We start from the raw sequence: 27,305 nt of genomic DNA, 5'->3' as shown, positions 1-27,305 counted from the left end.
TGGAAGAAAATATGAAAAGTTCAGTCTGCATCTTGTAAACTTTTAACCTGATGGATTTGACTTTTTCAGGAGACAAAATTCACCCTTTTTGACTGAGTATTGCATTTCAATAAAATACTCATTCAGAAAGTGCCTTTTTCCCCTTCCTGACCTGTTCTTTAAGGGTGGTCTTTGGCTGAGTCGGTCCTTTGCTTTGTGTCGGTCCAGGGTCAGTAGCATGTGGCAAAGCTGAGAAAAAGAATAGCCGCTGTGTGACCTAGAGGGAAAATAAAGAAAATAGAATATACAATATGTACCACAGCTGCTGCTTTTCTCTTCCTGCTGCTGAGAGAGAATGTGATAGATATTTTTCTAAAATAAGAAATATGCTTCTATCCAATGAGGAATAATAACAGCAATTAAAGATTTCATATCCTAATTTTTTTGGAATCAAAAACACAGCCAGATGAAGCCAGCAGCTTGTTGTGGTAGCTTGTGTGGATTTGAGTAGCACTGCTGCCTCGGTGCTGTACTTCATTGGGAGTTTTCAGTTTTCAGGTGGGACTTCCATTGGAGATATTGGTGCTTTCTCCTGCCAGGACAGCTCTGTGTTTATTTACCCGTAGTCTTTGTCCCTTCTTCGGCCACCAATGCATGTCCTGCTTGCCCAGTGCCACTCAGCATGGCTCTGCTCACAGCAGCGCGGAGGAGATGCCTCACAGAAGCAGCGATGTTGGAGAAATAACCCACCTGGCCATCCAAGCAGGAGAGGGCCTTTTATTTATGTCTATACACAAAGCACATCCTTTCTGCCCTGATTGCTGGGAGTAGTTAAAATCTCAAAACGACAGTGCAGGGACAGGCTGAAGCTTTTGCCCTGCAGGAGAATCTGACAGCAGCTCTGGGACGGCCGAAGCTGACCTGGATCTGCCTGCTCTGGGTCTGCCCGTCCTTCCCTGGCTGGTGCTCCCACCTGCTGCTGGCCCTACAGCGAACTGATACAAGGGTCTAAACCAGGAGAAAACTCTTGGTTTTGTTGTTCGGTTTTAAGTCATTTTCCCCCTTGCCTTTCTCCCTTCAAAAGCGCACCCCAGCGCTGGATGAGTGTGGGTGAAGGAGAGCAGGAGTAGGTGACTGAGGAGTTAAGGAGAGAGAAAGGACTGCAAAAGCCATGTTACAAATTCAGCTTGCTGTAGTGCCCTGCTGTAGATGCAGTTTAAGAGCCCTTGTGGCTTGTAGCGTAGATGAATTGATTCTTGCAAGCTTATTGCAGCAGCCTTAGGTCAGGAAATTCTCTTGGTGAAAACAGATCAGGCTGTTACCAGTCACTCCTTTATTCAGTGTGGGTCATTCCAGTACATGGGATTTAAAACTTTGTTCCTGCAGGCTTTTTAAAGATCAGACAGTGTTTAATTGCATCTTGGTACGGATGGTAGGTCTAGTACGTTTAGAAACCTATGCCTTGGACAGGTTGATATTTCCTTTCAGGATAGCTGTCTTTGAAGCAGTAGCAGATGGAAGTTCTTCCACCACTTCTAGGCGCTGACTAACTTGTCTTGGAGAAGAGTGTATAAACTGGCAGTAGAGAAAAGGATTCTTAAAAATAATGTATAGAGATCTGTATGGCTTTAATTTTATTTACTTCAGCTTTCAGAGTGAGGATACCAGCCTTGGATTTGTTTAAAACTTCTGAAGCTCAGTTGGAGAACCAAATACGATCAGGTTTTGGCTATGCGATCTCTGCTTTTCTGTCTGGCTTCTCTTAGCAGCATCGAGATTAATGAATAAATGAAGTATCCAGTCTGCTGATGACAACGAATAATCTGTGACTCGGAGTAAAACATCCTGATCGTGGACTTGGCAGCCCATGATCAATCCTGAACCTTCAGGAGCAGAAAGGCAGATCATCTATCTGGTATTACAGTGCTGGAAAGACCCGATTTCTTTGAAAAGGTCATTTTGTTGCTGTTCCATCGGTCTTGCTTCAGTAAATTTTACCCTTTAAGGAGACTAGATTTTAGTTTTGACTTTGGGATAAAAAAGGTTTAGGGCTTGAACTGAGGGGCAGAGTTCACAATGTTTGTGTCTAGGATAAAGATGCTGAAAGATGTTTTCTGCACTGAATTGTCTGATGAGCTCGTATGACCTTGATCATCTACTCAGACCATTTGCAGAATCTTTGGGATTGTCATGGTGTTCAGTGTTTTGATTGGTTTTTTAATTTCTGCTTGCTTAATTAATTTCTGATTGATACTTAGGTGGCTACCTGAGAATGTCTGACTACAGGATGTCCATGTCTATTTTAAAATATTATACTGTGTAAAATAAGAAAACACAAAGGGAAGTTTCTGGATTTACGTGTTTAAGCTTCAGCTGTGTCTCCCGTTTCTTTTATTATAGATGGTAGTGCTGAAAAGAGTGAGTTTTACTTTTCTCAGCACTGGAAGGGAATAGTGCTTGTTCTTTGGAAAAGACATCTGTGAGAAAGGTACACTACAATGCTTGCTAATATATTAAAAGAATTCACTAAGATTTTAACTATTTATATGAAAACAAATTTGTCCTGATGACGGTGAATTGGGAATACTGGTCTGCAAAGTATTATGCACAATCCTAATTTCAAATAATATAATTTTAGTTACAGTAGTATCTTAAATTTAAATAACAAGGTTAAATGCCAAACCAAACATTCTTTAAGTTTAGGGGGTTTTATACTGCATTGTAGTTATACTTGTATACTGTATAATTGGTATGAAATGGTACTGTTCGGATGTAAACCTTGAGACCATTTCAAGACAGGCATTCGGTGTAAAATACATTCGATTTAATCTCATTTAAAAGAGAAGTATAAAACTTCCATTTTCTGTTTGTTCTGCAAGCTGGCAGATCAGGACAGGAATAGGATGTGGCTGGCGAAGCTGTCTCGTGTTGTCTGTACCTGGAGAGGTCTGTCTTTGGAGAGGCTGTCAGTGCCGTGAGGGTCTGGTGGAGCTGCTGCCTATGTGCCCGACACCCAGTCCTCCCAGTACTGGTGTTTTCCTGGTGGTCTTTAAGGAAAGATTTTTCTGCATGGGAACTGTGATCTTGGTAAGATACTGAGGTACAGTAATTACTGGATATAGCGTTCCCATTTTGTGGTCACTGTGCAGGAGAACTGTGTTTGCACTCTCACGACTGCACGTGACTCCCAAGGTGAATCCTGGGGGAATCGCCCAGCAGCTCCTGCTGCCGGGAGGAGCAGCCCTGCTCACCTGCATCCCTCTCTTTCTACTGGCTTTGACATTTGTCTCACTCTCTTCAGCCACTTAATCCAGCCAACAAACAATTTACTCTGCTGAGCTGATTTTCTGCTCTTCTATTGAAATAGCCAATTAGGGGGCAAACAGATGCAAATGTCAAACATAAATGTCAGGGGAGGCGAGAATGCAGGAAGGTGGGCTTTGCTGATGGGGTGGCAGACTGCATGCTGCCCAGCGCTGTCTTGTGAAAATCCGAAAGCATAGTTGTGGCCCTCGAACAGCACAGCCCGTTTGAAGTTCCTGCGACGTGTTGCTGCCTCCTGAATTTTTCTAATTTCACTGGTTTGGTAGCTGTGCTCAAAATCAGCTGTGCCCAGCTGATGTGGCTTAAACAAAAAAATTCAAAAGTACCTCTTGGAGTGATACTCCCAGCCCACCACCGCCAGTTGCTCTGCTCTGTCGTTGAACAAATCCACCTTAGGATTGTTGCGTGATTGCAACAGCGGTGGGACTGATACAGATGAGGGAGTCATAACCTGCAGCGTGCTCTTTCCTCCTCACACCACATCGTCCATGTGCATTCGTGACGAGCTGTACATAGATGAGTTTCTCATGTACGGCAGAGCACGCTTCAGATGAAGCAAAGTCAAAAGGGAAGAAATCAGGGCATCGTCCTGTGAGGAAAACTGAATTCTTGAAGTATAAATTTTTCTAGTGGAAGCATGCAAACTTGTCTGACATGGCTACAGTCCTTGGACCCCAAGGAAGTTAAAGAAATGACGAGTGAGGAATAGTGCATATGTGGCTTCCAGCTGAGCTGGCCACCCTCCCATGGAAAGGTCAGGGAGGGGAAGAAACTCTCTTTCACTCAGCTGTTTTTTAATGGGAAGTCAAGGTCTCTTTTTCATTTGGAGTTCTGAAATATTAGCAGCAGACCTAGCAAAGATGGATGTATGAGTGAATGGCGGCAAACTGGTAAAAGGCACATGATGAAGCACTAAATGGAAAGCATGGCATATGAGGGCATGGGACTTAGGAGGATGAGAAGATTGCTTAAAAAAATAATATATGTTTGTTCTTTGAAAACTGTATTGTTTTGAGATGGAAACTTTCTGCAGAAAATGCTTGAATGCTCTGGCATCTGCCTGTGCTGGAAAAACTGTAAATGTTTTGTTCTGGATCAAATTTAATACCTGTGTTCTCTGGAGATAACGTGGGGCTTTCAAATGCTATACGTGTTTTATTCCTCATGCGTGGATTCCTAGATCTTATATTTTCACTGCAGTTTCTTTCCTTGTTAAACTAGTCTGTTGTATCATGGGAATCCTTAAGCAATGAAAATAGACTTGGATGAAAGTACATGTCAAAATATTAAAATTTCTTGTGGGATCAAAACCCCCATCCTACACACAACGTATATCGTGCACTTGCATACAATAGCTTCATTTCTCTTTTTCTGCATCAAGTTCTTAGTGACCAGAGACTGGCTTACGGAAAATGCTGACTCAGCACGATCCAGGACACCCTGAAATATTTGGTGATACCTGGGTGCTGCACAGGTGTGCGGCGACAGAGGCAGTTGCTCCCAAGATCTGCAGACATTAGTGTCCTCTGTTATGCACCTGGTAGCCCCATGAGTATTCTTTCCTCCGTTCATTTCAGCTGGGATAACTGAGGGTGGTAGTCCAAAGCCTCTGGATGTGAAGTCAGAACCTTTCTTTGGAAGCTTCTGGAAAGCCTGTGAGCTGTGGAGTCAAAGGTGAGAGATGCAGGGCTGCCTGGATGCTGCTAGAATTTACTGTTCCAGAGGGAAACAAATTCCCAAGCGCTGCTTTTGGTTTTTCTTCATTTCTTATGTATCCTTCTTGTGGGGTTTGGAAACATTTAATCCTGTGTACCTTATCCCCTAAAGGTGGCCTGTTGACAAAGCACAATGAGAGACTGGCAGACACAATTTGCAGACTTAGTTATCTATGTGATGATAAGAATGGTATGAGATCAGGCGCTAGATTTACAGGAAGATAACACAGGCTTTTTAATTCTGCAGTGCTTGAGTGCTTGACTCTTTGCAATGTTAACACACTGCAGGTGACGTAAGAGATTTCATTTTTGAGTATGTGCGTGATCTCTTAGGCTGTCTTAAGGGACAGAAATTCCTTACTGTGGCATCAAGTAGTTTCTCTGTGGATATGGAGCCTTTGACTGAAGTGAGAGAGGGCAGTAGGATGAGGATTAATGTGTTGGTAGGCTGTCCACTGTCATTTCCATCGCCTGGCTTCTGGTGGGACTAAGCACCCTGACACTGCTCGTGGTGCTGGGGCAAGGGACAGGGAGGGAGCAAGCTATGCTTTTGGGAATATCTGCTTTCAAAATAACTGGGAAATGAGATGGCACCCCCACATTGTGTGTGAAGCCATTGCACAAGAACGTAGCGTTGCCTCTGTGAGAGGCAATGCACTGTGCATCTGGTGGGGACACAGACCTGCTGGCGCGCACCTCCATGACACGGGGGTGTTTCTGTGTGATAGCCACAAAGTAATGAAATGTGACTGGAAAGCACAGGGAGGGTGCAGGTGGGATGGGTGGTGTGTCAACCCCTGGTCCAGGCTGTGGTCTCTTGCTTTCCTAAAGTAGCATAAATGTTTGTTTTCTGGTTTGGTATGTTAGTGAAGGATCACATAAATTGTTTGTGTGTGCAGACTTTCTGGCATAAAATCTTATTAAAAAGCAAACCAGCAAAATTTCCTAAATTCTTTGTTAATGCATTTCTTTAATTCCCAGGTTGAAATGTAAAATTGAATTATTTCTTAACTTAGGAAATTTGTTTAAAACAGAAGAGGAAAAAAGGGTTAAGTCTAAAATGGTGCTATTGCCTTTAGGTGTCTGGGAATGGAAAAAGATTATGGGATGCAGTACAGTCAGCAAATCACTTGTGATCCGATGTGAGTGCTCCTCACCTGAGCAAAGGCATATAACGCTCTGTGTGTGTGTGTGTGTGTGTTTGCCTTCCTGCTGACCCTGATTTCCTGACAGTGCCACTTAATGGCTTTTGCTTGTTTGGAGACAATTCCCCATCCGTGCCAGGGTGACCTGTCCCTGGAACGCCCTCCACCCTAGCAGTCACCACTTCTTCCTAGAGCACTGAGGGTGCTGGTGGCAGCAGCTGGCATTAGCATTGCTCACTGTGTTTGGTTTCTCCATTGACACAGCTGCTTAATGAAACACCTGATGAGTCAGTGTTAACTAATCTCAGTTGAGGGTATGGCTGTCACCTTCCTGGAGACCAGGGAGAAGTTCTGTCTGTCTTGAGGATGCTATGAACCAAAGAGATACGGTTTGCATGCAGCTACAGCTTCTTTCTTCATGTAATTTTATAATTCAATACCTGTAGGGGTGGCAAATTGAAGTAAAACTGGCACAACCAGAAGGAAATGTAAGTGCCCCTCGCTCCCTCAGGCAGCACTTTTATATAAGAGGGACACTTTAGAGATTCATATTGAAATTGATTTCATCTTTCTGCCCCATTAAACAAGCAATTGGTTTTCAACGGTGGTTCACAGATGACTCTGAGTCAAAGCAGGCTGATTAACTGGAGGACAGCCACCTTGGCAATTGTCATCTCCTGTTTAATACTCACAGTGTATAGTGGTACACACATCAGAGACTTAAAACTTCTCCCCTCAAGAGACAATACAGTAAATTAATCTGTTGAGGAATTGCTGAGATTCCAGCCTCCCTACCAACTTTTTCATTTAACCAAGTTAAATACTGCTAGCTGGAGTTGCTCAACTGAATGACGCACAGCCAGCGCTGCAAGACTTTATTTTTGCTTTTTTTTTGCATTTCATATCTATAAATGGGTGTGTTGGAGTTCACTCGGGTTGAATGCACAGAGGTGAAACTTAATTCCTGTCAGTTAACAACAACTATTCCTCATTCAAACAGAATATGCTCTGCTTTTACTCACAAAGCTAGGTGATCTTCATGTGTACCTATCAGGAACGGACTTTTTCTCCAAAGTTATGATGTTCTTGAGGGCACGTATGCCCATCCCTATTCTGAATGTCTGGGTTTGGGGTGTTCTAGTGATAAACCTGACTTCTGAAAGGCCAAGGGTGTTATGGAGCATCTGTTCAAAATCCAAGGGATCTTATCTTTAGTCTCCCAGTATTTGTCATCCTGATTATTTTGAAATAAAAAAAGATGTATTTAAAAGTTCTTAATCATCTTGGTGATCCCTCTTTTGGCTTGTTGGTTGGTGAAGCAAATGTGCTGTAGTCTTAAGGGGGCTGAGAAGAGAGAGCATGGGAAGATGGAGGAAGCTGCTACTACTGTGTACAGGGTGCTTCTTAGTTATGTTTTCTAATTTATTCCTACAAAGGGAAATTAATGAAAATGGGGGAGTTCAGATGGCTATGTTGCTACCTACAGGGAGCAGGGAGTGAATCTACAAATTGAACTACAAGGTTATTGGAGTACTTATCTGCCTATAATATAGGTATAAGTCCTGAACTACTGAATATTTTTATTGCTGCTGCTTTAATAATTAATCTACCCTTTGGAAGCTGCAGGCTTTTTGTCTAGGATTAATGTACTCTTAACATCGCAGCGTCTACCACCTTGTCCTGAAAGTGAAGTGGTATCACAAAAATCTGCTACAGGGGGCTTGTCCCATCTTTGACCGCATGTTCATATGTCTTCATAGAAAATGTTTTTAATCCCTCTCTGCTGCCAGGTTCAGAGATAAAATCTTTAGTTCTGTTCTGCAGATCTCTTCAATGTTAGCTAGGGGGGCTGGTCTATTAACAACTAGCAGTAGTAATGGCAGCCTCCTCTGAACTAGGCTATGAAAGAGGCATGTTCCTGACTGAGATGGCTGTTGCATGCCTGTCTCTAGCTAGGAGTGGGGAAACACCCTTAAAACACAGATCTTGCTCCTAGGGGATGAGCTTCCCCCCCTGTGAAAGGCTGAGTCAGGCTCTGTTCAGGGCCTTCCTGCGCTTTCTGGAGAGAGACCTTGCGTGGCGAGGTGGGATTCGGATCTGTCAGCAGGCACTGAAGGTTGTTGGGGTGGGTGTGCATTATGTTTTTCCTGTCCTGTCTTGTTGGTGTCGAAAGGTGACAAATCGGCACGTCTGCCACAGCGAAAGTGGTGTGGAGTGGGGTGCTCAGCTGCTCCTGTTAGGTTTCCCAGGATCCCATTATGTTTCCTGGTCTTGTTCTCTGAAACGAAGAGCTTTTGCTTTTTTTCAGGTGAGAGAATCAATATTGTGTACTGCGCTTTGCCTGTGCACCTTTCTGTTTTCCGTTAAATACGACTGATGCCCACCATGGACTGCATGTTGTACCACCTGGCTCCAAGGTGCAGTTGATGAGAAAGAATCTCCATCCACACGCTGCACATCATGCTGGGCAAGATGGGGTGAGGGCAAATGTCTTTTACGCGTTAAGGCACATTTGGTTGGTGGATTTCTGATCCCTGTGTTGAAGAGGGAAAGGGGAGCGGGACTGGGAGAGTGGCAGAGGCAACACACTTGTTTCTCAAGGTAGTTTTTGTGCCTCCAAGAAGGAAAGTGTCTTGCTGAAGGCAAATACCTCGGGGCAACCAATTAACGCAAGCCCTCCTAACTATGGATGGAGGGATGGGTACTCCTAGGATGGGTTTTGTGGGAAGGTGCAAGAAGCAGAAGGAATGGCTGTGTTTTTTAACAAGGTTTGTTTCCACCTAGTACATGGGGTAACTTAGTGGCCAATACAAGTCCTTTGAATTGATCCCCTCCCTACTGTATTTGTATTTAATTTTTTCGTATATATGCAGAGCTTAAATTCTGAAGGTCTCTTCAGCACTGGCAATTGCATCTAAATGGAGTCTTCCTCAGTGGGTGGTAGGGTTTTTTTTCTGTTCATAGCAGCCCATGCAGTTAAGAACACATGAAGTTTTCCTTCATGGCTGAAACCATGTTTTACCCCAGGTTTCCAAAGGCAAAAGGCAATTGTTTTTTGCCTTACTGAACCATTTTTAATTCAGTTGTGGCGTTCTTCAGTCTCTAAACAAGGTCATACAGGTTGCCTAAAAGTAATAGTACAGCTCGGCTGTATGGCTACTGCCCAGCCTTGCTGGTGGGAGGGTGATTCTTTCTGAATCAGCAAAGAAAATCGGTTAAAACCATGTCTGTGCTCCTTTGTTCCCTGCGGGTGCTGTTGGTAACTGCACACGTGACGAGTACTGGCTAGAATTGATGGCTGGTAGAAAAAACTGTATTATTTTTCAATCTGATGCTTGAGTTCTTTGGTAATTTCTGTCAGTTTGCAGCAAAATGTCTACCAATAAGGCAAGGGTGTCCCATCAGAACAAAGTATGCCATTCCCACAGTGATCACAGAAATACAAGGCTTTTCATTTCATTTTAACTGTGTTTGAACTCACAAATTTCTAGGATTGCTGAGGTACGCAGTTTAGCTTGGACTGCTGCTCTCGCAGTGACACTTCAGGTCATCAGAAATGCTGGTGTTTTTGTTGTAAAGCCCTATGGATTTTACCTTAGAAACAAAATAACTACTAATTTGATTCTCTAAAACTTAGCTTTCCTGTAAGAGACAGCTGTATAAAATCAAACCAGATCCCTAGCAGCTTGCATTTTAGTTGTGTTGGTCGTGGAAGACTGAGTTGGATAGCACAGACTCAAGTACCCTTCTTTCCAGGAGCTGAAAAGGGTGACTTAGTGCCAGGATTAGACACAGCTTCTCTTAGGGAGCCAATTCCGTGTGCAGCGGTCTACCACGCACAGGTTCACGAGAGGTTTGTTTTGAGGCACACACTGGTTTCCCTTGCACCGCCCCAGCTGTAGCCCGTCCACGCTGCAGGGGTAACAAGCTGCCTCCCTTGCGTTAAGAGTGAGTCAGTTTATCCCTTCTCTCTGGCTGCTCCACATGCACTGCCCAACTGACCACCGTCTGTAATTACTATTTGAGCTGTTCTCAGATTATAGCTATTTATTTGTCTTGGAAACTGGCCAGTGTTTTCCATGGGATTATTTCTCTGTTAAAGTTGTTATAGTCATGATGGCTTAGGCAAAGCAATGTAGCTGTTAGTTTTGGGGCACCAAAGGCTAATTCAAGACTTGGAAACCTTGCTGTACAGCCCAGAAGTATGCACGTCTCCATGTATGGGAGGTAGTAAGTGTCTCTTGCATATATGACCTAATGTTTTGCCTTCCTTGAAAATATGGGGGTTTTTGCTTGCAGAGATCAGTGCTGTATTGTGATAAGGGAACATGCTCCAGGAGATGATCTTACTAATTTTTCGTTAACTGCTAGCAGAACAGAACAAAGCAAGTTTTTGCTGCATGGAAGGGCAAAACTAGCATAGGAGGAGGACCTTCAGCAGTCTAGAAATGCCAAATTTATGGACGTGGGACACCTTGTTGGTAAAAGCATCTGATTAAGCAGGTCTCAGTGGACAATGTTTGTTTCTCAGTTCGCTGCAGTGGCTGTTTCAATTAACTTTCTCACTTGTGTTGAAGATGTCCTAGAGTGCCGTGAGTGCAGGTGGCAAGCTTTGTTTCTCCTGAGGTAATGGTTTTCCTTATTTGAAGCCAAAGGAGGCCAGCAAGCCAAGTTAATTTAGTGGGGGTTTAATCTATGAGGTTTCTGGTGCTTTTTTTCCGTAGCAAAAGCTGGCAAAGTATGGAAAGGAATCTTGGTGACCTCATAATTGAAGAAAATGAGACGGCTAATTATGTTTAAGAGGGTTGCTTAGTTTGTCATAAATATTTCTCCTTGCATTTAAGCCCACAGAGTTTCTTTTTTAAGAGAAGAATTCAGGGTGGATGTTGCTGCAGTCTGCAGACTTCTTGCTTTTCCTTTTGTGTGTTTCTGTGTGGTTTTATTTGGGAAGGTAAATTGCTAGGTGAAACAACCTGCCTTGACAGTTGACAGTTCTGGGAAAACAAAGGGTTATAATTGCCTTATCCCACAATGAGACTTGAAAGGTTTGCCTGGTCTTGGCTTCCCTTGCCCTCTGGACGGGGCGCAGAGGGATAGACAGGGGCAGGAAGGGACGCTGCCCTTAGGGTGGTGCCTGCTGTCCCCTGTCCACAGGAGGAGCACCACAGGGCAGGTGGGACCCCAGAGGCTCCCCTTGCTCTGTTCCAGCTCTCCTGTTCAGAAATGCAGAGGAAGCGAGAAGAATGCTGTGCATTGCAGATGCCCGGGTATTGTACTCTAACCAAGCTGGGGGGAGGAGGAGGAGGAGGCAGCTGGATCCAGATTTCCTGTTGCTCTCCCTCATCTGGCTCTGTTTCTCTCCTTTCCTACCCCCTCATGCCTCTCCCTAGCTTCCTGGCAGCCATATCCCATAGCATACTCTTTTTCACCCCCTTTCAGGCTGTGCCGAAGCACAAGGGAGCCTTTGTTGTAGCTGGAGCGCTCTATCTGTATGCTGTGGAAAGCATTACAGCAGCGCCTGTATTTAAGGCTGCACTCAGGGATGCTTCAGAGGGGAGCTGTGTGGCTGGTACCCTCTGAGCCGGGCAGAACAACTGCAGGGGGGCTTAGGGGACACAGGAGGGATGCTGTAACGTGAACTGCCTGGAAACACACCGGCAGTCACTGCAATGGAACTGTTTCTGCTGAGCAGCTGCTGCGTGTTCACGTAGCAGTAAAGCAAGTCTTAGGGTTTCTGTGAAAGGGAAGAGACTCTGTCGACATCAGCCAGTGGTACAGAGGCTAGAGCAGTGGTGGCTGCATTGTCTGCCTGGAGAAGGAACACCTCTTCTCGAGGGACTTCTCAGCTCCCCTGCAAGTGTTTTCCTTCACTGCCCAACTCCTAGTCTGTGCTGTGCCCTGCAGCCAGCCCATATCCCTGTTCCTATGGCCCAGCATGCTGTTACATCGGAAGTCACTGAGAAGAGCTGTCCTGGGGAGGCCGCTGGCAGGAGAACCCCTATTTTGAGTCAGCATGTTGATGTTGTGCTGCAAGTGCATCTTGTTCAAAAGATACTAATTATAAATTGGTCTTAGGAGACGAGAATAAAAATATCTTTAGTTGGCTTGTCTCTGTAAACAACCTGTGATGCTATTTGGAAACATGGCATAGTTTTCATGTTGCAGGGAATGCGCGTGCTGGGTGTGAAGGACTTCGGCAGTCATGGTGCAGAGCTTCCTTGTGGTCAGGCTGACGAATAAAGCAGGGAAAGGATTTTTTGAAATACCAGAGATGGCAAAGTGGATACTTATGAGATTCTTTTCCACACAGTTTGGGGGAGAAATCTGAGTTTCCCTCAGAACTGGAGAAGGAAGGATGTTTATTATACCAAGTGTATGCCATAATATCTTCTTTTTTATGTAAGAAAAGGCCCTTGAAGCACCTTCTCTGTCCTGGCCTTACGCATTTGGGTGGAATGTCTCTTGTGTGTTGCAGGAGAGGTTTTGCTTCTGTGTGTGCAAGAAATCAGCTGGTGTCATAAATCAAATGCAGCATGTACTGTCATCTGCAAGGTAACGTGCCAGTAGGGGGAAGGGAAGGGGTGCCAGAGGCAGGAGGGAGGGAGACATGCAGGTAATGCAACTTGCTGTAGGTCATGGGCTGACCTGTGTTTTGCACTCTACTTTTTATGAAATGGGCAAAATACGAGGAGAGGAGGGAGGAGTGGTTGACAGCCCCACTTAAGCATCGAATTGGAAGGCGCTTTCGGACCACATCGATAGTCTTGAGGAGAAAATGCCTGGAGTATTCAAAAGGGTTTATCATCTGAACTAAATTATTCATTGGGATATTAAAAGAAGAGTATGCAAAGATGTAAACTGAGCATACCCCACTGTGAGCTGTAACGAGCTAAAATACAGGCATGGTCTTGGGAAAAGACTATGGATTCTCAATTAGCTCAGTGCTGTTGGCTGCCTGAGTGTGTATCAGCACCTTCTGCACAAGGACGATGCCAGCCATTCATCAACTTTGTACTCATTTTTCAGTAGCTTAAATAAAATAGGATTTAGTCTGTATTAGCAATTAGTCTGTATTAGCAGCAGATAACAGCAGTGCCACTTAATAGAGCGCTGTAAATCTGGTGAATAAGTAATGGCAATTGGAACCTCTTTTGCTCCTGTTGCCTTGTAATGCCCCTAGGTTTTCTCATTTGTTTTCTTCCTCGTTGTTTGTCCTGTAAATGCTTATAGCTAGCTTTCTGAGATGTCAGCCTCCTCTGTGTCCCCGTCTTGCATCAGCTCTGTTTTCAGCTGTTGAGTACATATATGTTTGAATCTGTTTCCATGAGCATTTTAAAAATTGATGGCTTCCACCTTGAGTTCACAGATTCTTTTTTTTAACCATCTTGGTTTAACAGTCTATTTTCTGACTCCGTTTTAAAGGAAGTGGGAGTCTTGCTCCTCTTGCTAGAGCATGACCACTTGCATGTATCCTCTCTGCATTTCGGAGCTAAGGTGAATGATATGCTGAGAGCTTTAGAATAAATAGGTGATGATGAAGAGATTTCTCTCATCTTTTTTTTTTTTTCTTGGGTGGTTTGGTTGTTTTTTTTTTTTTTTGTCTGTCTTAATGCTATTGTGGAAAGGCTGTGTTGGAGGACCAGGCCTTGCAAGGTTTTTTCTAATGCTGTTAAGTCTGTTTTCTCTGTTTGTCACTCATAGTGCTTCAGGCAATATCTGTATGAACTTGAAGGTCTTGCCTTGACTTTGATGACAAGCTCAGTTGTTACAGCAGTGTGATTTAATTCTGAAAAATGCTAGGGCTTGAATAGAAGTCAGTCTGCATTCAGGAGAGCAGTCAATATGCTTGAAGTTGGTCAGCTTGTAAGGGGGAATTAAGTGTTTCCTGGGATGAAGATACTTTTTTGTGCATTTCACTCTCTCTCCTCCCCCCTGGCCTGCTTCTCTCTCCCTCATATATTAATTAGTAATAATCATGGTGTGGGTGGGGATTTGTAGAGCCAGAAATGGAATGAACTAGAAATGACCCAGGAAACTTCTGCCATTCTGCATGTATATATAGCTCCTAGACAGCCACAACAAAGAAGATGCTGCTCATTATTTGCCAAGTAACTTTGATGGAGGCATGAATAGAAAAATGTACGTGAATATTTCTGGAAGAGAATCTGAGCAAGAATTCTAAATTTGGAAGTTGTTTGATCAGGTTTTAAATAATGTTCAAGAAGTCCTTAACAGAAACTTTAAAAAAAAAAAAAAAGAAAAAAAAAGAGAGCGAGCAAGAACTGTTCACTGAAGAATTAAAATCCATTTCAATTTTAAATGAAAACCTGAAGAATTTGGACAGGCACGTCTATTAGATATACTTGGGAAGGTTGGGGGAGGTGTGGAGAAGTCTCCTCCTGAGAAGTTGTTCTGTGTGTTCTTAGTGCCGATATCTCATATGGTGCAGAGCTCATCTACAGCAATAACAGGAAGAGAAAGCTCTACAGAGAGCTGCAAAATATGCTGATTCAGGGATAAGAAACATTTTTTTGGAACATTCAGGTTGTGATAGTATTTTAGACTTCCTTCATTTTTGATGAATTCATTTATATTCAGTCATGCTTCTTGGCAGTATATTAGTTTCCACACTGTGAGAGTCTGATTCTGAACCTGAGAAATACCAGTGGAGGAGGGAGAACAGGGGCATGTAGGTAGGTATGCAAATAAAACATGAAAAGCTTTCTGCAAGGAGGAAGACTCTCATGCAAGGTCTACAGTGGAAGCCACAGGTCGGTCTTATTATTATGCATAGACTGGGAGGCATTGCAGAGGCCTCATGTGAAATTGGGAAAGTAAGCACACATTTCTGTCCCCAAAATGATTAGGGATGGAGTTGTCCCTATCTGTTTCACCTGGAAAAAAATTTAGTTCTATGTCCCTGACTGCGTAAAGAACTAAATAGTTATCACTGTCATCTGTGGCTGCAGTTCTGAAATGCTCTGGTTTTGGTTGGATGACCTTATGTTGGTGGTGTTCAGACACCTTTCGGGTCCCCTTGAATTTTCAAGTAGTCTTGTGTCCTGGGACAGTGCTGTAATTGCTTGATCTAGCCTGGTCCATTGCTTGAAGTCTTTAGAATTGTAGGAGCCTGCACTTAGCTCCGTTTACCAACTGCTGAGTTCAGGCACTTCCTTGTCTGATGTATTTAGGCTTTTTGCTCTTAGTGTTCCAGCTAATTTGGCAAGGCTCTGGTTTTATGACACTTCTGGCTCTGCACAGGGGTCCATTACTGTTCATGCGGCCCAAAGGAACAGATGAAAAAGTGTCTGAAACCTCAGCACTAGTAGCTGTGTCCAGCAGGACCAGAGCCCTCTGCGCATGTAGGGCTGTGGCACAATGATTCTGAAGAGGTGCGCTTTCTGTAAGGGCTGAAACCGTTTATGTCCTCTTTTTGTTGTAAGAGGATGATAGTTTTGATTGCAGCATCATTCAGATTTTTTTAAAGGCACGAATCAGTGGGGTGTTGGCCAAACTGTCGTAGTTTTGCTTAATTTTTTACCTGCACTTTGGGGTTGTTCCACTCCCACTTCATTAAAACTGGGAAGGATTTCTGAGGGAAGAGTGTGTAATCTCAAATGTGAAGTCTTTTCTTATAGACCGCCATTCAGAAAATTAAGCTTTTTTTTCCCCTCCCCCCTTCCCTCAGTCCAGAGCATAGCCCAAGTTGATGCTGACAGGTTGACTGTGGGAACAATTAAGAATTTCTATTACTGTCATTTTAAAATTTACAGTGTTATTACACCACAGTTCACATGCTGGCCTGTAAGCAGTGGTATAAACTGACACAGGTAACAAACCCTCATGTTCCCAGAAGCTTCTGCACTCTGGCAAGTACATGAGCCACATGAAGTAACTGGATGCAGATCGGCACATTGCTTCATATAGAGCTGAGGTGCATAAAAGTTGCAATTGCATCATGCTCGAGGTGAGATTCCCTGCCTACTGGAATTATTTTATGTATGGGGAGGACAATCAGCTCTGGATCATAACTGAGAGACATCAGCAAACTGTGATCTTCAAGTCTATTTGATTGCAAATGAGAAGGAAAAAACCCTTAAAAAAACACAACAAACCAAAACCAAACCACAACTACCCAAAAAATAATAAAAAAAAAACCAAACTAAAAACTCCCAAATAAACCACTGTGTGTGGGCTGACTGTGGGTTTGTGGGGCTTTTGCTTGTAGCTGCGATATATTTATATCTGTTTATTGCCATATAGTTGGCGTTGTGAAAAACTGGCGTCTTACATACAGAATTACGCAAGCCGTTTTATCCTGAGCCCTGTTCTTAATTTCCCATGCCTCTTTTATTAGTAATTGTCATGTACCTGTGAGCAGAGGGGTGACATACTGTAATATGTGAAGTAAAAGCAACTGCAGTAAAATCAGATGACTGACAGTAAGGGGGGAGTGCAGGGAAGACAGCTTGCTTGGCTGCCAAATTGACGAGGCATGTTAGTTGACTGGGCGCTTTTTCTTCTGTTTTACTTGGTTTTAATTGTGATCGCCTGGCTGGGCTCTGTCTCTAGCTGAAGTGTTCATTACTTATGTCAGGTAGCACTCATTTCTTCAAAGTAAATGCTTACAGCCACTTGTATAAGTAGAAGGGCTGGGATGGTCAGAGGGCTGAAGCAGCTCTCCCACAGGAGAGTCAGGATGAGAGAGTTGGGGATGTTCATCCTGGAGAAGAGAAGGCTCCAGGGACACCCTGTAGCCACCTTCCACACTACCTGAAGGAGGCTACAGGAAAGGTGGGGACAGACTTTACGAGGGCCTGTAGCAATAAGATGAGGGGTAATGGCTTTAAGCTGGAAGAGGGTAGATGTAGATTAGATACTAGGAAGAAATTCTTCGCTGTGGGGGTGGTGAGGCACTGAAACAGCTTGCCCAGAGCAGCTGTAGGTGCCCCATCCCTGGAAGTGCTCAAGGCCAGGCTGGATGGGGCTTTGAGCAACTTGGTCTAGTAGAAGGTGTCCCTGCCCATGGCAGGGGGGGTGGAACTGGAGGGTCTTTAAGGTCCCTTCCAAACCAAACTGTTCTGTGGTTCTACAATGTCTGACAGGACTGATGCAGAAATACAGGTATCAGACTGGTTTTGCCATGTTCTCCGTAGTCTTCTGGGCATCGTCACACACAACCATTGTTACAATGTGCACTGCTGCTTCAGGTGTTATTTTTATGGTGTTTAAGCTTCTTCTCAGGTGCTGAGATGAAACTCAGTTTGCTAGTTTATCTATACCGCTAAGCCTTTGGAAAGAATGGGGAGGATATTTTGATTCGCTTTCATTTTTACCCTGTGCCAGACTTGAACTGATCACCTGTGACAGTATAGAATGAACCTTGCAGAAGTGCAGGGAAGAAAATTCTTCCTAGTCTTGTGTTCGCAGAGCTGAGAGCGTTGAGCAAACAGGCTTTCAAGGATTCAGCAGAGTTTATAAGTAGTAAGTATGAAGTGGTTTTTTTCCAGGCACTAAGTACTGCATAATTGAAACTTTGTTAAATTGTTGAACCAATTTATATAGCCTTCTCAAAAGCAGGGGTCAAGCTTTCTTGGCACAGGCAAACATTTAACACTTCTTTTTATTTAATCCAAAAAATCTTTCCTGCTGGCAGCCAAATTGCCCATGTCATTTTGTGCTCTGTGCTGCCAACACATTCTCCCTTCTCCGTGGTACTTACCTCATATAGTACATACTAACTGCAGATTTTTTTCTGAAATATCAAACCAACTTGATCTAAAGGAAAAATAATTTTATTTTTAAGTAATTGCAGCTTTCTATACATTTCCTATATTAACTGATTCTGCACTCATAAGACCAAATCTGACACTACAAGTAGCTTTCTTGGGAATGTGAGAGAAGAGTCGTGAACAACTTGTGGTAACTGTTAGGACTGGGTGGACATCAGAGGAGAATGTCCACCCTTGCTGCACCAAGGCTAAAATATGGATCTTCTTAATGGGCTGGTAGTTAATTTGGGGAGTGCAGATCTAAACTGAACTTTCTGGATGTAGTTCTTTCAGGCAAATTCCGTTGCTTACTCAAACTGGTGACAGTGTATGTTAGTGTTAATCAGAACCAAGCCATTATAAGCACGCTGGCAAGTCTCCTTGGTGTGCCGAGAAAGCCAGACTGCTTAGTCTTGAAGGTGTGACAGCTCCCACGAGAGCAGTGAGCATTTCCATTAGGAGTGTCCTTTCTCTGGCTTTGTAGTTTAAAAGCAGCTCTGTAGCTTGTCTCCTGCAGCTGTGTCAGGTGGAGACTTGTCTTGTGGAGAAAATATCCTGAATAAAATCTTGCCACATGGTTCTAGCACAAGCCATAGTCAGAAACAGCACTCTAGATTTCCCAGCTTTACCTTAAATGTTCTGTCTCCAGGCCAAGATGCTTGTTATTCCATGTAACCAATCTTTTTTAAGCTTGTTTTCCTAAGAAGATCAACTGATGTAGCTCATTCAGCCACTGTATCCTCCTGCTTGCTTCAGCATTTTCTCAGTTTCCCTCTTCTCCCTTCACTTTTGACCAGTTTCAGTCACACAAAAGCAGACCAAAAATCCTGAAGGTGCTCCTCAAGGTGTAGGAAGGATCTGGCATGGCTCAGGCTTCGTTAGTGGCTCTGCTTACGAGCAGCTTGTTTGCTCTGGCAGGAGTCATCCAGAGAGAGGAGTAGGACTTGAGGACCAGCACAGCTGAGATGGAGGAGAGGAGATGCCTGCCTTTCTCTAACTTCCAGTGGAGGCTGAGCCTATGGACAAGAAAACGCAGGGATGTCCCGAGTACCACTTGCACCCTGGTGAACCATGGATCCCTTCTGGGGATTTGGTTCAAGCCTGGTTTGTTTGCAAGGCCCTTTGCCAGCAACAGACCACAATCCTGGCACAAAGCTCCCTCAGCCTCTTCTCTGAAACCAGTTCTTAGCAGGCTTGAAATTTAGGAACTCAGGAGGAGGAATCAAAGAGGAGATGCATCTGGAACTGGAGAGGTCAGCAGGCCTGCAGGGCAGGGCACGGCGGAGTGGCTGCCTGTTTTGTTTCAGAGCAATGCTGTCCCAGCAGCTCCAAGATGCTTGGCATTTGGCACCTTCGGTGGGTGCTCAGCTTCAGCTGAAGGGCAGGAGGAGGGGTTTGCATGGGGTTTAAGAGTAGCTAGCAAAACAGGTAAAAGCTTGTATGGCATTTAAGCTTTGCTAGCCATTGCCAAGTTTCCACATGTTTATAACATCAAGTGCTCCTGTAAACAAGATGTCAGCCCACACCCTCCTCCTCGGCCACAGAGGTTTCACATAAAACCCTGTGCATAGCTCTGTGCAGCCATGGTAATGACTGATCTAATGACTCTGCAAACTAAACTCTAATTTTCAAGCCTCGTTATGCAGCTGGCAGGGCTAGGAAATGCTTGCGTGTCTCAAAGCATCCTGGACAAACTGCTGTGATGTGAGAGAGTTCCCATTCCTGGAGTGGAAGAGCCCACTAAAGGCAGCTGAATAAAAGGAGAAGTACCACAGCCTGGAGGTGAAAGGAAGTGTCCTCTCCTTTTAGGTTAAGTAAGTAGATGTGAAGCTCTGAGGCTGGCGGTTGTTCCACCTTGGTTCACAGGAGGCTTTACTGAGACCCATGCTGCGCAGGGCTTGGGGCGTTCAGCTCACTTGAGGTCTGGATGTTTGAGATCTGTTTGTCTCAAACAAAAATTACAGCAGCAAAATATGATTTCAGTGTGCCAGAATGTTAAGGTTGTGATTTTGATGATTCAGTAAATCTGGATTTACGATGGCTTTTGTGGGATCAGAGGTACTCCACAGCCATGCGGGTTGGTAGGTTTATTCAGTACAGTGTCACTCTGACAAGTTCTCCTTTGCATGCACAAGAACATGTCATGGCTGTTCCCCCTGACCGACCCCAGCAGGCTTTGATCAGTTCTTGTCCATCTGCCACTGTAACCCTGCAGGTCGGGTATTGCTGTCCTGCCTTGGAGAGTTTTGTCCAAGTCCTGTCCACCGTTGGACTTGGCTGGCTACTATAAGAGAACTGTAAGCGTTTCTGGATACCTGACTGTGGTGTTGATGCTTTTATTTATTTATTAAATATATTTTTTTATTATTCAAATTTTATTTTTAAACTTAATAAGGCTAAGGGCTGAATGAAGCAAGGTCTGAAGCCTCTCTTGGTATCTTTTAATACGGCTAGTAACAACCATCGACACCTTTAAGCCAGAAAACCTTCCTGTATCTGTAATGGAAGGAAGGGCAGAGCAGTTTTAAAATGCAAAGGCCTCGAACATTTTGTCTGTCAGCCAGAAGGGCAAGGAGTAGTTGGTGGCAAAGGGGGGAACCGAAGAAGGAGGGTGCTTCACGTAATAATTTAAAGTGCAGTGAGTGCTGGTTGGTGCCTGAGGTGATCCCTGCTGCTGACTCTGAATCCCAATTTTGGATCGTATCTTAAAGCAGGCAAGATATTTGGTGTGGAGAACATCAAGGATTTGGTTATAGATTTTACTTTATTCTTGCCTTCAGACAGCAAGGCTGAAACCCTACCTTAAAGTCAGAACTTAATTATTTAGGATGCTTTTTAAAAGGAAGTAGGTGGTCACTGGCTGGTAGTAATTCAGATGTGTTGACTTGTAATTAAATATAGTTTCCACATTCATTTGGCACTGTTCCTGGAGAACTGGGTGGGTGCATGCTGTACACATGCTCACTGGAGTAGTTGTAGGGCTCTGTGTACACATGCTCAGATCACTGATTAATAGTTGGTTTTTCCGTGCAGTTTGTGCCAAGCTGCACTTAGATGGAAAGTGGAATTGAAAAGCATCAACATTGTTTAAAGACTAATTATTAGTGAAGAACATTTGAACAAGCTCTTGTTTGTCTTCGAGCAAAATAGAAGTTTACCAACATATGGTTTTGTTCTTTAAAGTTACCCAGTGTCATTAAACTAAAGAAGCATTGTGGCTTTTTGTTTCTGGTTACCACATCCTTCAAGATTTTAGTTATTATAGTAGATAACATAGTAGGTACCAGAGGGAAGAGAAGAATAAGCTTTCTGCATCCTGAAACTTCCCCACTGCCACACCTTGCTTTCAGTGGCAATAGTAATATGCTAATTTAAGCAAACTTGAATTTACAATCCATCTTTCACCCATTTGGGGAAAACCGTAGCTGTCAAAAGCCAAGCTAGACCTTCTGCAAACTCTTGTTTCAGAGCACTGGTCAACCGTTTCTGCAAGCTCAGTGTCTGACTTTCTTCAAAGCTTTGAGAAGCAAATCATTGTTTGCTTGAATGCTGTTTTGAATTAATTTAATTTTTTTAGAACTAATTTAATTTATGGTAAACATACTGTGATTTCAAATGCAGAATTAAAAAGGTTTGATTAAGAGTTTCAAATAGGTCTGATTTTCATTCCAGCTGTAGGAGTGCAGAAAGGAAAGTGTGATTTGGATTTGAAGGGTTCCCCCTCACTCCCTAAACTGCCACCCACCCCGGCAGCTTTTATGTTTGCTGTTAACCTTTTCTTAAAATAAAAATCAGGTAACTGTCATACCTGAGCTATCCCCAAATGAAAAGCAACAGGCCTGAATAGGTTTTCTAGAAAGGAAGGTTAGTCCTATATATTGCAGTGCAGTACTGGAGGTAAAAACTAAGTAGCAGGGAGTATGTCCAAAAATAAGGCAAGGCTTTCTTGGGCTACCTGGTATGTCCGCAATGCACTTAACCCGTCAGCAGGTCAAAACCGAAGCCTTTCAGAAACTGCTGGTCATGTCGGAAGAAGTATCTCTCGCCCTGTCTTGGGAATGCCAGGGTCACTCCAGGGTGGGGGGTGAGCAACAACAAAAACATCTTTTATTGCATTTGACTTTCTAAATTTATCTGTGTTCCCTATCTGACTCCTGTAGCGTGCGGTAGTTCTTGCACCAAGGAAGACTGTGTATTTGAGTGATGTTTGCGGGGAGACTGGTACAAGTCTTCTGTCAGGAGTTTGGGAATGAGAAAGGTCAGTATGTATCTGGATGGATGGGTGCACAGTAAGGGAAGGAAAAACAGTGGTTTAAGAAGAAAGGATAAGGATTTTTTTTTTTTAATTTTTATGAGTTGGATTTCTCTGGTGAAAAAATTCAAGTGGTCTGTCATAGGAGTGGTTCCCATTTCTTCATTAACTGTACCTAGATTTTTAAATTTTTTTTACTCTAATTTTTTTGTGATATCTAAATGAAACTGCAAAGTCAAAGGTCACAATAGTACCATGAGCTTACTTAAGTGCACTTTAAGACTTCAGCAGGCTTTAGCCGTCATTTAAAAGCATCTCTATCATGGGAGCACAGGTCTACCTTGCAGTCACAGTGGAGACCCAGGTGTTTTCAGGTGCTAGAAACAACTTAGCCGTAGCTTTAAAAATAGTACGTAGGGTGGTAGGTAAGTCTGTGTGGACCTCCGCTCCATTTAAATGTAACAGAAGCAAGAAATGTCTGGGGTGGATGGCATTTGGCAGTGGGAAGGGGCTGGGTGCCAGGCTGCTAGGGATGCAGCTCCTTTGGAAGGGAAGACTGGTCTCTGAATGAGGATGCTTCCCTTTGCTCACTCCATGGCTCTGCTTGGTGCAGAAACCTGACATGCTGCCTGGTTTTGGAAATAAGCAGGACTGCACCAGTGAAATAGGCAAATTGTGTATTTTGGGTAGTGTCTCTGAGGTTGCCCCTTAGGAAGAGAAATGTCTTTAATTCCTTCATAGCACCATTTGTGTTCCTTGATTTCCTATGCAAAAGACATCCTCCATCTGGTTCTCAAGGAAGAAATTATTCCTCTCCAAACACACAGTCACTTGCCTGTGTGTGCTTATGAGACAGAAGAGAGGAAGATCTTACCCTTTGCAAGAGCAATCCCAGTGCAAAGGAGACTGGCCTCTCCGACAGCCCTCTGATGGTGCCCACGGAAGCATATTTCAAGTGCACGCAATGCCCAAGCTAGGTTTGGGAGCACACAGCACCTAACAGCTAACACAGAAGAAAATGGGAAGAAGGATGGGAGGGCAGGTCAGGCTGCTTGTTTTGAGGGATTATTTATTAAGCGTCAGATCTATGCTTTTGCATTAGGAGCAGCTTTGGCCCGGACTACTAAGCGTGTAACGCCGTGGACTGGTATGCGTTTTTTTTCTAATGTAAGATATGAAAATCTGCTTTGTTGCCAGCATTGTAAATGTACTAAGAAATTGTTTCTCTATTGCCTCTCTTTGTTTCATTCCAAAGATGTTAAGGCCCTTAGTGCCCCAGGGTGTTATGGTCGCTCCAGCACAGACGTACGCTTTTGGAGCTTGTACAGCACTCTGTAGCCAGCTTCTTGTGGGGAATGTGCTGCAGTCACAGAGGACTTAATTTGTTAGCCACAGCTTTGCTTAATCTGATCCCATATAAAGTGCATTAGGGCTTGGGCTTTGGGTCTTCATATGCTTCAGTGTATGCCTTATTATAGTGATAAATTTTAATTCAAGTAATGTGTGTGGAAAATACTGGTACCGTAATATAAGACTCTCCTATGATCTTTTAAGTGCTTCATCTAAAACTGTCCTATAACATTTGCAGACATCATTAGTTATCTTAAAGCTTTATAAAAACCAGACCTACCCATCCCATCTCATCTCCATTTGCACACATCCTTGGAAATTCAGTGCTTTGGCTGCTTACCTGCCAAGGAGTGTGTTGAGGACCGTTTGTTTTTTTGCAAACAGGAGTGTTTCCCCTGCCATGCCTGTGGTGCTCTGGTGACAAATGTCATTCCCCAGGGCTGCGTGGCCAACCAACACCAAATCCCAGATCCTCCATGGTGGGAAGCATGTCAGCTGGGACTCAGACATGCTGTATGTTACAGCAAGTTCAGTACTTTGAATCTTTCTGGCATAACTTGACAGCTTGCTGTTGAAACTGGTAGCGATATGCAGTGTGGCAGGTTTAGCCCCTATCTCTGGCATTTGTTTTGTACTTTCAATTAGAGAAGGTGCCTCTGATTGCTGCCAGCATCTTCCCATCCCTGTTCTCCCTGTTTTGCCTCCGGCTCCCACTCCCACTGCATGCTCTGTTCCCTGCACAACCTGTATCACCTGCCCGGTGTCGAAGCAGCCCCCGGACCTGGGGAAGGGATGAGGGCCCTCAGTGGGCTGGCTTCCATGCGGATACCCCAAACCACTGTGCTAGAGGGATGCTGGTCATTGCACCACAGGTGTGTAAGGCTTCTTCCACACAACCCATGGTCAGATCCAGTGTGTACAAGGTGCTTTCAAATGTGTGCTTGCTGGAAGGACCACAGACCCCTTGCTGGGGGCTGCCAACCTCTGCTCTTGCTTTTCATTGCCTAAAACATACAGTAGTTTTGTGTGTGGTTTGGGGTTTTTTTTAAACCAAAACAAAAACAACCAACCAATCTTTAATGCCAAAATAATCTTCTGTTCTCCCTGCAAAAAAAAATTGGATGAGGGAAGAAGTTCACTTAAGTGAATAAATGTACTCTGCTTTCCAGTAAAGGGGATCAAATAGTGTGGGTGTCCCAGCAGCGAATAGCACTGGTGAGTGCAATCACACCCCAGAGAATTTGGCAGTTAGCTGTTTTCAGCCATGTTTTTAATCAATATGATATTTCTAGTTCTGTCAAATTCCGAATGAAACCATGTCTCAAATATTCCTTGTTGCTATCAACTTTTAACCGTCTGTAATTTAGCAAACTTCCTTCAGCTGTTGCGGGGCCCAACTTGTGAATCTTGTGGAGACTGGATATTTTTAATCAACCTGGTTTTTTGGAGAGTGACTGCAATGGAGGTCAGCTGTGTTACGATACTGGGACTGAAGCATATCTAGTTTCCTCTTTTATCTGAATTATTATAAATCATTCCCAAAATCCACGGGCCAGTTGCAGTTGCCGTGCTTGAGACAGAAATGTCAGGAGATGAAGTACTCTTCCCTCCAGCCCATCACCTTTCTGGTAAGATGTGAAGGAGAAACCCAGATCACTTTGGTGAAGGAGTATCACAAGCCACATTCTCACCTAGGTAGATTCCCCATCTCATTTCAGAGCAAGGATCCTTTTATTTAGTTAGTTTTCTTATTTGCTGCTTTCTTGAGCTGGAGTAAGGCATCGCCCTAAGCAAACAGAATGCGACTGCTGTTTATTTTGAGAGACAGTACTTGTGTTAGGATCCTTTGGTGATACATGCTAGGTATTGTAAATATGGATAAATATTAACTGACTGCATAGGCTGCAGCACATAGTCGTTTAGTGGTTTATGTGGGAAACCGTGGAAGGTAGAGGCTGGAGCAGAGAGACCTTCTACTGTTTGGTGTGAAATACCTGTTGGTGAGAGGTATAATCAAGAGAAACACATTCTTAGGATGGTTGGCTATATGTTATACTCTTGTTTTAATTAAGTGTTCTGTAACCCATGGCGATGCTTGCCGTGGTATAACTGTTGATTTGACTCCTTTAACATTGAGCATGTTTTGTTGAAGTGGAAATAGTGTGGTCAGTGGCTAAGTGGAAGCATAGAAGCACCGGGTTTAGGATATGTTGTTGCATGGACTGCAGGAGTGCCTTTAATGTAAGGCTCTCCTGCTGGGAATACATTCCTTGGCTGAAAATGTTGATTTACAGATGCTGTCATCACATTAATATCAATATTAAAAATAATGTCCAAAGTGGTTCTTCTGAGGATTGTCCTGATCTTAGCCAGTTAAGTGTCCTACTGTTCTGTTTCTGTCGTAAGGAAATATAAAATGCAGGTGTTTTTATAACACAGATTTCCTATTCTTTTCTGAAATAAATTGTGCCTTCTATGAATGTTTCTAGGAGGTTAATGAATAATTGACTACTGAGAAAAGAAGATCCTTTTAATAGGCAATTGAATCTGGTGTGATGTATGAAAATTAGTAGGTCTAGCTTTAAAAGTGATGTAAATAGCTTGGTGTGGATATACAGTATTTAGACATGAAGATGTCCTTATTAGCATCAATTCCAAACATTGTTATTTATTTTACATGCATCTCCAAAGAACTTTGATTCAGTTTTCCAAACAATGAAGCTTCAGGTTTGTGTATTTAGGACCTATACTTGAATACAGGGACCCTGTTACATTATTCGTGTTTAGGTAAGGGAGAGGATACCGAAAAGCAAATGTGATTGTTGTGGGTTTTTTTCATCCTCCTTAACCTTTTTTCCCCTTTTTTTTATGCTTGTGCAGATATTTTTTGAAATTGAAAAATCAGCTTTGAATCTTTGTATCTACTAGGAAGGAAGAGCATGCAATGAGTGTGCAACGATTGTTAAAATGGAGAATATTTTACAGCTGTTGCTTTGATAGTTGATTTTCCGTGTTAGCTACTGATAAGTCAGTAATAAATCAGTGCAAGCCTTGCATGCCTACACTTTTCCAGAACTCGGATATTTTTTGCTCCCTGCTCTCATCCATGCAGTGAACTGCACAGGGAGTTTTCCTGTTTTGAAGAAGGATTTGGAAATGAAGTTGCTGCCACACTTCAGATCTTAATCTTCTTTGCTGTTTGCAGTTGATTCTTTGCCAGTCAGCCAGGTCAATACTAAAACCAAGCTGTGCTGTCTAAAAGCCAGAAGCTCCGTCTATATCAGCATTTCCAATTTCTCATATCTGGAGTTCAGAAATTGGCTATAAATTGAGTTCCCTGAAAGGGAGGAAGGTCATGAGTTAACAAGGCTTAGCCATCTCCTTGCCAGCCTGCTAGTGAACCCTGCTGCCTGACCAGGGCTGAGCAAGGCAGGGGCTGAAGGTTTGCCTTGTTCCATTTCTGTGCTACCTGTGTTTGTCTTGTCCTTTCGGGAGCTTGCGTATCACTTCCTGTCAGTCAGAAGTGAATATATTAATGTGGTTAGGATTGTCCCTGGGTGTTTGATATTTTACTATTATTATTTTTTAATCTCTTTGTTACTCTCAATCCCTCCCTCAATTCCAGATCCCCTAAAAAAAAGTCATGATTTTCTTTAGCTTTGATTTTTGTTTATGTGGTTATGCAGAAACACTGCTGGTGATACCAGCACCGCGGTGGAGATGGCAGCCTGACAGTAACTAGCTCAGCAGTTCTCAGGCTTTTAAATCC

General features: G+C 43.5%; 1 protein-coding gene across 5 annotated transcripts in view; it reads left to right on the top strand.

The window, feature by feature from the left end:
- Positions 1–27,305, top strand: part of SLC22A23 (solute carrier family 22 member 23) — a 113,684-nt gene that overhangs the window by 34,707 nt on the left and 51,672 nt on the right. The window contains exon 4 of one of the 5 annotated variants that reach the window (XM_055703624.1): positions 4,881–5,058. The exons of the other annotated variants lie outside the window; for them this stretch is intronic. Within the exon in view, the coding sequence (XP_055559599.1) occupies positions 4,881–4,981 (101 nt within the window). The 3' untranslated portion in view covers positions 4,982–5,058. Of the gene's footprint in view, positions 1–4,880; positions 5,059–27,305 lie in introns of those variants that run through there. 5 annotated transcript variants of the gene reach the window in all.

The sequence above is a fragment of the Falco cherrug genome, chromosome 3 (assembly GCF_023634085.1).
Source record: "Falco cherrug isolate bFalChe1 chromosome 3, bFalChe1.pri, whole genome shotgun sequence".
In the NCBI taxonomy this organism is placed as follows: Eukaryota; Metazoa; Chordata; class Aves; order Falconiformes; family Falconidae; genus Falco; species Falco cherrug.
The sequence above is the reverse complement of the archived record's forward strand: the minus strand, read 5'-3'. Positions and strand labels throughout refer to the sequence as shown.